Here is a 12,176-nt window from a genome sequence, read left to right as displayed (position 1 = left end):
CCAGGTAGAGAGGTACAGAGATAGAGATCTATAGTTCAAGAGAGTGTTAGTAGGCAAAACAAATAACTAGGCATCCGTGTTATGTTAGACGGGGAAGTTGCAGCTGTTGGGAATACCCTGTCCTTCTAGGGACAGGAGATTTTTATTAGGAAGAGGACCAAGGGAAGAGTTGTGGACACCACCATTTGAGAGCAGAGTAGAAGCAGACCAAAGAAGGTGAACAGTCATTGTGGGAGGGGAACTGGAGAGAGCATGTCATAGACACCAGAACAGAAGCTTCTAGCTGATCATTTCAAATGTGGCAGAGAGACCTAGCAGTGGATTTGTCCAGTGAGTGTCACAGACAATCAGTGGAGGGGTGGGAGTGAAAGACATTATAGTGCGTTGAAGAACGTGATTATAAAGTGAGATAGAAACTTATAACGAATGAGATTACTTTTCCCAGCTGCTCATCAGTGAAGGACAGGAGACAGAACTGTAGCTAGAGGAAGAGACAGTTGAAAGAGGACTTCTGTTATTTGGGAAAGGCTTAAACGTGAGGTTGAGGGTAAGAGTCAGTGTATTCATTCATCCATCCATCCGTCCGTCCAGTAAGTGTTTATTGAGTGGCCTACCGTGCCCTAGGCATCCTGGGGTACTACAGTAAGACAGTCATCAATCATGTCTTCTTGGATTTATGGAGGAGTGAGGAAGCAGGTCGAAAGAGTCCTCTCTGTGTAATGGCAGAGTAAGTGCAATGTGCCAACAATGTAATCAGGAGCATAGGCTCGTCTGGAGAGTCAGGAAAGGCCTCACAGATACAATGAGTATTTAAACTGAGGTGTAGGGAGCACATCTAGGCAAAAGGAACTGTATTTGTAAAGATAGGGGCTTCTGAAGAGCTCGGAGTCCATTATGTTTGGAATATAGAGAACGAGTCAAAGACCAAATGAGAGTAAGACTGGAGGGGTAAATAGGGGCCAGATCACACAGGGGCCTGTAAGTTTTCTTAAGGATTTTGTTCTTTATTCTAAAAGCAATGGGAGGCCATAGAATAGCATTAAGTGGTGGGGGGAGGGAAGGGAGACTGACATCAGATTTGCATTTTTAAACAATCAGTCCAGTGACAGGCAGAGAATGGCCTGGAAGATGGTCAGATGGATCTCAGGGGATGGTGTATATGTAGTTGCTGCTTTTACCTGGGCAGGAGCAAGTGGTGGCTAGACCGGAAGGGGGGATGGGATGGAGAAAGTGATGAAATTTGAGAGAGAAGCAGGAGGTGGAAGTGAAAGCATTTAGTAACAGAGTGGACACAGAGAATGAAGTAGATTAAGGATGACTCCCAGTCTCTAGTTTGAACAAAACAGTAGATGGTGGTGCCACTTATCTCTGTGGTAAAGAGGGAAGTTGAGCAGCTTGGGGAAGAGGGAAGGGAATGATCATTAGCTAATATTAGTCATGCTGAGCTTGAGGGCCTGGGCACCATCCAGGTGAAGATGTCTCTAGCAGACCAGATAAGCTAGTCTGGGCCTCAGGAGAGAAGTCTGAAATAGAGGGGTAGAGGTGGGAGTCATCCACATATAGATGGTAATGGCAGCCTTGGGAATAGACGAGATTCCTTAGGAAGAGAGGTTAGAGGAAGACGTGAGCCCATGTATAATGGCTGGAAGGAGGGAGTAGCTGGAAAGGAGAGGAGGGAGGGAAAAACCAAGAAGCTGTGGTATCTCAGAAGACAAGAGAGAGATTTCCAGAAGGAAAAGGCAATCCATGGTATTAAATGCTGCTGGGAGTCAGGTAAGATAAAGACCCCTTGCCATAGAAGTAAGGAGCAGGATGAGAAAGTACAGGGAGAGATTCAGGGGTAGGAGAGGGGAGAGAGAATTGCTAGGGACATAAAGGCCAATAGGATTTTCATCTTGTTCATCTTTGTGTTATTAGCATCTGCAACAATTCCTGGTTGGCATACACCAAGTGCTTGATGAATGATTGTTATAGAGATGGACAGAATGGGCTCCAAGTATATAGGTTCACAGTTGCCCTTGAATAAAAGGAAGGAAATGCCCTTTCTTCTGAGGCAGGGAGGAGATACAAGTAGGCATGATAAATGCTGCTATCCTTTACTGACTCCTTACCATGTGCCAGCCACTATTTTGGATATTTTTAAGTGTTATTTCATTCCTGTGAAACCCCTTTCACCTTTGAAGTAGTTACTGTTTCAACCCCAATTTACCCGCAAGGAAACTGAGGTTTATTGAAGTAAAGCCACTTGCTTAGGGCAAGAGTTGGCAAACTGTTTCTGTAGAGGGGCAGGTAATAAATATTTTAGTCTTTGTGAACCACAGGGTCGCTGTCACAACTACTCAACTCTGCTGTTGTAGTGCAAAAGCAGTCCTGGATGGTACATAAATGAATGAGCATGTCTGTGTTCCAATAAACCTTATTGACAAAAATAGGCAGCAAGTCAGATCTGGCCCTTGGGCTATAATGTGCCAGCTCCTGGCTTTGGGGCTCACACAGTGGTAGTTAGCTGAGTAGTGATGAAGCTGGGATTTGACCCCATTTCGGGAGGAGTTCGTAAGCCTGGCCATATTACGTTATGAAGCTGCCATCACCTCCTTTCATTCACATTAATCCACTTCAGGTAACAGACATGATATTTACCTACAATTCATTAAAACATTTTAATGGGTTTGATATGTGCAACTTTGGGATGATGAACAGCACATACTGGAATATCCTCTCTGATTTCTAGGCTGGCACTTTTACAGAGCAGAGCTGGTACAGAATAACATAGTTACGGGCATTAATAATAGAACGCCAGAAAGAAGAGAAGATGGAGACGTTCCAATGGTCTAAACTGCCCATAGGACGAACCTCTCACCCACTGGGCCAGGGCTCATAACAATTAACAGAAACAAGTAGAAAAGAACAGACTTTCATTCCCTTTATTGGTGAGGAAACTCCCATATTGAGAGGGAATTGATACATTTTATTGGGAGCCAGTAAACCCTTTGGCATTTATCTGTAAGGCTGCTCCTGCTGCAGACTGTCGTATCTTGTGTCTCTTCTCCTTTCATTTGGGAAAATAAGAAAAGAGGTTTCCTCTTCAGCGGATTTTAGTGAAAGCTGGGTAGGATTAATTACTAGAAAATACCATGGAGATATGATTGTTATTTATTTTATGTTCATGTAATATACTTCTCTAAAGTACTAAAGAAGACACTGTGCAGATAACTTCCTAAAACTATTCTAATAACATACCAAAAGTTTCTTAAGATATTGAAATATATTGCTAATTGCCAAAAATTGCACCAATTAGGGAAGGGAGTGTAAAATGGAGAATAAGTGTCTTGGCGAAGTGATCTGTGTAGAAACGTGTGGATAAATTCAGTGTTGACAGAACTACCTAATTCAAGGATTCTAATCTCTTAACTTCCCAGCTAAACTGAGGGCCTGATAGATTTAGACAAAACCAAGCCTAAGACAGGAGGATCATCAATCTCAAAACATAGTCCCACTAATAGCCCCAAACCTTCAGTTATGCTCATTGAAAGGTTGGCATTTGTGCTGGCTGACTTGGCCCATTCCCCATACAGGATCAGTAGCGTGGTATAATAATACAAAGTTCAGGAGCTAGAGGGAGCAAGGGGCACTCTATCGGCCTACTTTATGATCTGGGCTTTGCCGTTTCAAACCCAAATGTGCTCCTCGAGATCATCATGGCTATCTTCTGTGGGGAAGAGATTTTGAACCACTAGAGTTTTAGATTGGCTGGCCAGCAGGACAACTTGTATGGCCAGCAGTAGGGACCGCCATCACTTGCTAGGATCATAAGTGTACTGTGGGATAGGCCCCAAGTGTAATGGGGATTTGACTCCTTTTTTAGAGCTAAGGATATCTCAATGTATGGTGGTTTGAGAGTTAAAGATACATAAGTATGAAAATGGTTAGTCAAAACCAAAATGATGATAACAGCTACTATTTACTAAGCGCTTGGTATGCATCTAGAACCATGCCTGGGATGTCGTGTGAATTCCTTCATTTAATGTTCATACCAATCTTAGACAGTAGGAACTATTACTGATATTTTCTTGAGAGGAACAAAACGGGACCCGGAGAGGTAACTTCTCAAGGTAACACACCCGAGCGAATCGTGGAGCTAGACCTCAAGCTCGGGAGTCTCCATCCAAAACCCACCGGCTTCATCACTGGGGCACGTAGCCCTCTGACTCCTGCTACTGTGGTTTTAAGAAAACCAGTTTTTCTTAAGGAAAGAATGTGTTTGTTTTCTTAAGAAAGAATGCCTTAGGAATGTGTTTGTAGAACTTTGTAGCCCATGGGGCAGAACGCACTATTTCTGATTTCTAACTCTGAATGTACCCGGGGCCTCTGGTGTTCTGAGGGGGTCTGTTCCACTCTACACAAGGAAGCATCTTCCGGCAGGCAGCAGGCACTGTGAGCCAGGGATGAATTACAGCGCGTGTCTTTTGTGCCCCACAGTTGCGGCTCGATGAGGCGCAAGAAGCTGAGTGCCAGGCCTTGAGGCTACAGCTACAGCAGGAGATGGAGCTGCTCAACGCCTACCAGAGCAAGATCAAGATGCAGACAGAGGCACAGCACGAGCGAGAGCTCCAGAAGCTGGAGCAGAGGGTGTCTCTGCGCAGGGCACATCTTGAGCAGAAGGTACGAAAGCACTACTCTGGGTCGGGCCCTGGCCCGGGGAGCTGCCCTTCGCGGAGCCCGGCCCCTGCACCTAAACCAGGCGCTGTTCACTCATTATCTGCTGTTACACTCCTAGGACCCCTGAGAGGTAGGCCTGATCTCCATCCCACAGGCAGGATACTAAGGCTCCAAATGCTGAAGTTACTCGCATAAGTCTGACCCCACAGCCTAAGTAAGCTCTTTCTATTACCCTGCTAGGAAACCCTCTGCCTTCACAGCCAGGAGAACAACATGGGTCACCCGGTAGTTGATAGGACACATGTGAAAGGCACAATGAGCGGATAGCATGGCTGCTGAATGGTACGAGGAAGCCAGATGCGGATTTGTTTTTTTATTTCCAGCTATTTCTAAACCGAAAGAAATCACCAGCAGGGCTCTTTAAAAGAAATTAAAAGGAAGAGAAGCTGATATTGCCCCGCATAATAAATGTTATCAGAAGTGAAATAGTCATTGCTGTAAATATTGCTGAGGAACAGGAAGTAGAAAAGATTTCATAAAGCATCTAAAAGCTGTTAAGCATTTATTTGCTTAACCAGTTATCTGTACCTTCTTCTGATACTTCCCTGAGACCAACGTAAGAGACTATTTTCACAGCTCCTGTTCTAGAACTAAATTGCTAATGACCCAGGGGGCATTTGGCTCTCTACGGGAAAGCAGCACAGTCTAATTGTGCTTGAGTGTCTTTTAGCTTCTCCTGAGCCATCTCCTGCTGAGACAGGACACTGACCCGGATCAGCCAAGCTGCTTGGTCTGCTAGAATGATAGGGCTGGCTCGCCCCAGGCGGGCCCCAAACATCGTTACTCTTGTGAGCAGATTTTAAATATGATGGACTAGATATAAGACGTTTATCCCAGGATTCTCCCAGCCTTCCCCAGTCTAGTTTACGCTTAGTTCCTGGGTGTGCGTTCGTCACACGTGTGCATGTGTGTGGATGTGTGTGTTTGTGAGCGCCTGCAGGGAGACCCCTGCCACTAAGAGCGGCTCCTTGCTTGTGCTTTTTTTCAGATTGAAGAAGAGCTGGCTGCCCTTCAGAAGGAACGCAGCGAGAGAATAAAGTACCTATTGGAAAGGCAAGAGCGAGAGATTGAAACTTTTGACATGGAGAGCCTCAGAATGGGATTTGGGAATTTGGTTACATTAGATTTTCCTAAGGAGGACTATAGATGAGATTAAATTTTTTTGCCATTTACAAAAAAAAAAGAAAAAAAAAGAAAAAAAAAAGAAAACAGAAAAAAATTCAGACCCTGCAAAACCACATTCCCCATTTTAACGGGCGTTGCTCTCACTCTCTCTCTCTCTTACTCTTACTGACATCGTGTCGGACTAGTGCCTGTTTATTCTTACTCCATCAGGGGCCCCTTCCTCCCCCCGTGTCAACTTTCAGTGCTGGCCAAAACCTGGCCATCTCTTCTATTCATAGTACACGTCACAGTATTGATGTGATTCAAAATGTTTCAGTGAAAACTTTGGAGACAGTTCTAACAAAACAATAAACCAACAACAACAAAAAAGTGGGTATATATTGCTTTAAGCAATCACTCATTACCACCAATCTGTGAAAGTAAAGCAAAAAAATAAAAATAAAAATAATAATAATAATAATAATAATAATAATAAATGCCAAGGGGGAGAGAGACACAATATCCGCAGCCTTACACCTTAACTAGCTGCTGCATTATTTTATTTTATTTTATTTTTTTGGTATTTATTCATCAGGAATAAAAAAAAAACAAAGTTTTATTAAAGATTGAAAATTTGATACATTTTACAGAAACTAATTGTGATGTACATATCAGTGGTGACATATTATTACTTTTTTGGGGACGGGGGGGTGGGCGGGGTGAAGAGATCTTGTGATTTTTAAGAACCTGCTGGCAAGAGTTTAACTTGTCTTCAGCATATTCTGATTGTATCATAATCATTTTCTGCTGTTGCAGAGGATGTGAATACACTTAAGGAGCTCACAGAATCCCAGTAGCACAAATTGGGCTTTGGCAAATCGTGTATTTTGTGTATAGAAGGAATTTAAGGAGAGGTATTACTTATTTTCATATTGTATTTTAACTGTTTCTCTGATCAAATTTTTTTACTTCCTCCTCCTATTCCTCCCCACCTTCCTCCTTTTCCAATTCAGTATTTGGAGTTCAACACTGTCTCTCAATCAGATCATCTTGATCTTTTTCTTTATTTCCCTTCCCCTCCCTGAGTCCCATAACTTGGTCATAAATATTGCATTATTCACACTTTCAAACTGTGTATTTTCTTACAATAAAAAATGATGAAAAAAAAAAAGGCTTTACTTCTTTTGCATGCACTTTAAAAAACAAAACAAAACATTTTTCAGGTTCCAAGGAAGAGCATGATAACTGTCAGAGCTTTTAATTATATTTGTAAATAAAAGTGTTCATCACATCGCCTTGCTGTGTTATTGTAGCAGGAAGTTTCCCTTCTAGGTTCACCAGTTTGTAATTCAGAGGGAGACCTGCCCTCCAGAAATCATTCTCTGTAGCCCTGGTTGCTTCTTGAAGAAGAGCCATCCAAGACTTTCAGGTAAAGCTGTATCTTCCAAGTTCTTCTACAGGGATGAAGATAATGTTGCACTGTTTGAAGTGGTCAATTGCTCCTTTTTGCCCTTTAGAAAAAGGCACGTGTGCATGCATGTGCACGCACACACACACACACACACACACACACACACACACACACACCAATGTGCCAGTCATACTTAGGCACATACACTGCAGAGAAAGAAGCAAGCTATTAAGGAGAGATTATGACCAAATATGTGAAATGATCCCACTGTAATAGTAGATCCCCTCAAATTCTGATTTCATTAGAATAATTTTATGTACATAACAATGAGGTGATAAAATATAGAACTTTTTTTGTAATGCTTATTTATTTTTTGAGAAAAAGAGAGAGACACAGGCAGGGAAGGGGCAGAGAGAGGGAGACACAGAATCCAAAGCAGGCTCCAGGTTCTGAGCTGTCAGCACAGAGCTTGATGTGGGATTTGAACCTACGGACCATGAGATCCTGACCTGAGCTGAAATCAGATGCTTAACCAACTGAGCCACCCAGGCGCCCCTAAAATATACAACTTCTAATATACAGTTTTGGGGTCAAGACATTTTCAGGAAAATCTCTTATTTTTATGGTCCTAAGTCCTGGACGTTGAAAATTTATCTTTAGCATGATGACCTGAAGATCATTCTTGTGTCCTATGGAATGTTCAGTCATCATTAACAAATGTGACCAGTCATGTTCACTCTGACAGACTAAAGCAGAGAAATATACTCAAAAAATTATAAAATAATTATCAACCATAAAACCTTTGATAATTATCACCCAGTTTCCTAGCAGCTTCATTCATTGAAGTTTCTATATTAGGCACCTCAGAAAATAACACTGGAAAGGGCTGGAAAGAATACTCATAATTGTCCATGAAAAACAGATAACCTGTATTGCATGCTTCTGCTTACTATTTGATGGGACACTACATTAAGCATTTTACAGATGAGGAAACAAGCTCAGACCAAGGGAAAGTGGTGGCCGTGGAGTATGAACTGAGACCTGTCTGATTCCAGAACCCACACTCCTAAGCATAGGTCACGCTGCCACTCAGAAGGACATATTCTATCATTAGTAAGGCAGAAAAACTTCCCATGGTTTGTTTCATGTCCCTCGGAAGTGGGGAAAAAAAAAAAAAAAAAAAAAAAACCATCTAGCTAGCCTGTGAAAGGGCTTATTTCCATGAGATTGTAAGTGCTGATCTTTATAAAAGTTCCTCCTTGGGGCGCCTGGGTGGCTCAGTCGGTTGGGCGGCCGACTTCGGCTCAGGTCATGATCTCGCGGTCCATGAGTTCGAGCCCCGCGTCGGGCTCTGTGCTGACCGCTCGGAGCCTGGAGCCTGTTTCAGATTCTGTGTCTCCCTCTCTCTGGCCCTCCCCCATTCATGCTCTGTCTCTCTCTGTCTCAAAAATAAATAAATGTCAAAAAAAAAAATTAAAAAAATAAATAAATAAATAAATAAAAAGTTCCTCCTCCACAAGTTTGTCGGTGATGTGCCCCAAGGTAGAGTCACCAGAAAGAAGGAATGTGAGTCCCTGCTCCTAACACCTGGAATAGACGGAGTCTTCCACCTCCTAGGACCTACATGAGGAGGCCGTGAGAAGAGACAGGAAGCAGAACGGCAGCAAGAGAACAGGAACAAAAGTGGTGCTAGGGCAGCAGTGGAGAGCCTGGTCCTGTATTCTTCCAGCATATACTAATCTCCCTGGAAAGAAGAAGGTATTGCCGGTTCGTCATATGTATGGTAAGGACTGCTTATGTTTGACTTGAAACTATTCATTCAATGAGTACCTTATAGGTCCGGTACAATGCCAGAAAACATAACATCATAGCATCAGTGTCTCTTAAAAACGCAAAGATGCTTGCCCTCCTGGAGTTTACATTAAGGGGTAGGAGGAAAATGACAACACAATAATTATAATAAATTACTTTACACAGTCATAAGTGCCATAGATAAAGGAAAAGGGGAACGATAAGGGGGTACTAAAGTGCCAAGATCATATTTTGCTCATTCACTCAAGAAATAGTTATCGAACATCTGTGTGCCTGGAGGGTGTGGCAGTAAATAGGTCCCTACTCTGTAGGAGCTCATGGTTTAAATCTCCACTGAAACAAGTAAGTCAAGGGACTAGGTTAATCAACAGTGGACTAAGACAAGCCATGACAATTCAAGTGGTAGGTACCACCAGGAGTTGAACTGAAACAATTACAGTCATAGGGAATACCAGACAACACTTACCAGTGATGTTGAATTGAGGAAAAAAAAAAAAAAATTTCTTGAATTTGCCACCATCTGTAATTATGTATCTGTTGAAAAAGCATATTCCAGGGGTGCTTGGGTGGCTCAGTCAGTTAAGGGTCTGACTGTCTTGATTTCAGCTCAGGATCTCACAGTTTGTGAGTTGGAGCCATGCTTTGGGATCTATGCTGACAGTGCAGTACAGAGCCTGCTTGGGAATCTCTCTCCTCCCTCTCTCTGCTCCTCCCTGGCTTGCTTTCTCTTTCTCTTAAGAATAAATAAACTTTAAAAATCCTTGGAGTTAGGGGCGCCTGGATGGCGCAGTCGGTTAAGCGTCCGACTTCAGCCAGGTCACGATCTCGCGGTCCGTGAGTTCGAGCCCCGCGTCAGGCTCTGGGCTGATGGCTCGGAGCCTGGAGCCTGTTTCCGATTCTGTGTCTCCCTCTCTCTCTGCCCCTCCCCTGTTCATGCTCTGTCTCTCTCTGTCCCAAAAATAAATAAAAAACGTTAAAAAAAAAAAAATCCTTGGAGTTAAAAAAACAAAAACATATTCTGGGGCAAGTGGAAACATGCCCATGTAAGAACACCACATCCCCCTCCAATTTTAATGGAGTAATGTATTTTGTCAAAGAAAGGATAAGGTATAAAAAATACATTTTTATTCTAGTTTGGCATAGTTTGGCATAGTCGCATGCAAGTCTTTTCCACTGATTACAACTAAAAACTAGACCAAACACAAAAGAAACTATCTGAGGACACTAGGGAAAAAAAAAAAAGCGTGTGGATTGTGGAAGAGTCACCTAGACAGAGGAATGAAGGTAAAATAAAATCATCCTCAGATGAAGAAAAATTAAGAGAATTTATTGTCAGCAGGCCTACTCTACAAGAAATGCTAAAGGAAGTTCCTCATAGTGAAGGAAAATGATACCAGAAGGAAAAACTTGGATCTCTGGGAACGAAGGAAGAACAACAAATGATAAAAATCTAGATAAATAAAAGACTTTTTCCCATCCTACATTCTTTAAAATATATATATATATATATATATATATATATATATATATATATATATATATATATATTTGAAAGCAAAAATTTTAACATCATCTACGGAGGGTTTTGATGTATGTAAATGCAATTCATGTGACAACTATAACAAAATTTGGGGGTCAAGGACCCATATGGTTGCCATGCTTCTACTTATTACGTGAAGCTTCTACTTGTTACAAAATGAAGAATTTTGTATTCTTCTTCTAAGCAGATTATGAAAAATTAGGTTTGTATATTGTAATTCCTGGAGTAACTACCAAAAACAAAAAGAAAACCTAAAGAGGCATAACAGTCCAAATTCCAATAGGTAAAATATTCAAATAATCCAAAAGAAGGCAGGAAAGGGAAAACAGAGGTATAAAAAGAGGAGCAAACAGAAAACATAACAGGGTCAACCTAAATCCCACCATTAGCAGTAATTACATTAAATATTAGCAGTCTACGGGGTGCCTGGGTGGCTCAGTCGGTTAAGCAGCCATCTCTTGATCTCGGCTCAGGTCATGATCTCACGGTTCATGAGCTTGAGCCTCACATTAGGCTCTGCACTGATGGAGTGGAGCTTGCTTGGGATTCTCTATGTCTCCCTCTCTCTCTGTCCCTCCCCTGCTTGTGTGCTCTCTCTCAAAAGAAACTTAAAAATATATATATTAACGGTCTCTAATCCAGTTAAAATTGACAGAGTGAATTTTTAAAAGGACTATATGCTATCTATAAGAGACAAACTAAATATTAAAGACACAGATAAGGTGAAAGTAAATGATTGGGCCCTGGGGTCTTGTTTTTTGGGAGATTTTTGATTACCAATTCGATTTCTTTACTGGTTATGGGTCTGTTCAACTTTTCTATTCTTGTTTCAGTTTTGGTAGTTTAAATGTTTCTAGGAATTTGCCCATTTCTTCCAGATTGTCATTTTATTGGCATATAATTGCTCATAATATTCTCTTATTATTGTTTGTATTTCTGCTGTGTTGGTTGTGATCTTTCCTCTTTCATTCTTGATTTTATTTATTTGGTTCCTTTCCTTTTTCTTTTTGATCAAACTGGTGAGGGATTTATCAGTTTTGTTAATTCTTTCAAAGAACAAGCTCCTGGTTTCATTGATCTGTTCTACTGGTTTGTTGTTGTTGTTGTTGTTTGGTTGGTTGGTTTCGATTTCTGCTCTACTTTCTGCCTTTATGTTGGCTTTGTGTTTTATTTGCTATTATTTTTCCAGTTCTTTAAGGTGTAAGGTTAGGTTGTGTATCTGAGACCTTTCTTCCTTCTTTAGGAAGGCCTGGATTGCTATCTACTTCTCTCTTATGACCGCCTTTGCTGTGTCCCAGAGGCGTTGGGCTGTGGTGTTATCATTTTCATGGGCTTCCATGTACTTTTTAATTTCCTCTAAAAACTGAGAGCTTTCCCCCTAAGCTCAAGAACATGACAGGGATGTTCACTCTCACCAGTTATTCAACATAGTCTTAGCCTCCAGTCAGACAACACAAAGGAATAAAAGGCATCCAAATTGGCAAGGAGGAAGTCAGACTTTCACTCTTTGCAGATGACATGATACTCTATATGGAAAACCCAAAAGATTCCACCAAAAAACTGCTAGAAATGATCCATGACTTCAACAAA

At 41.7% G+C, this 12,176-nt stretch overlaps 1 protein-coding gene across 5 annotated transcripts in view; it reads left to right on the top strand.

Annotated features, from left to right (window-relative positions):
• The window catches only part of TAOK3 (TAO kinase 3), a 179,613-nt gene extending 172,619 nt beyond the window's left edge, over nucleotides 1–6,994 (top strand). For all 5 annotated transcript variants that reach the window (XM_042910247.1, XM_042910243.1, XM_042910245.1 and 2 more), the window contains 2 exons: nucleotides 4,480–4,662; nucleotides 5,708–6,994. In XM_042910247.1, coding sequence (XP_042766181.1) covers nucleotides 4,480–4,662; nucleotides 5,708–5,869 — 345 coding nt within the window. In that variant the 3' untranslated portion in view covers nucleotides 5,870–6,994. The remainder of the gene's footprint in view (nucleotides 1–4,479; nucleotides 4,663–5,707) is intronic.
• Nucleotides 6,995–12,176: the final 5,182 nt, after the last annotated feature.

Source organism: Panthera leo, chromosome D3 (genome assembly GCF_018350215.1).
Source record: "Panthera leo isolate Ple1 chromosome D3, P.leo_Ple1_pat1.1, whole genome shotgun sequence".
In the NCBI taxonomy this organism is placed as follows: Eukaryota; Metazoa; Chordata; class Mammalia; order Carnivora; family Felidae; genus Panthera; species Panthera leo.
This window is presented reverse-complemented; position numbering and strand designations above follow the sequence as displayed.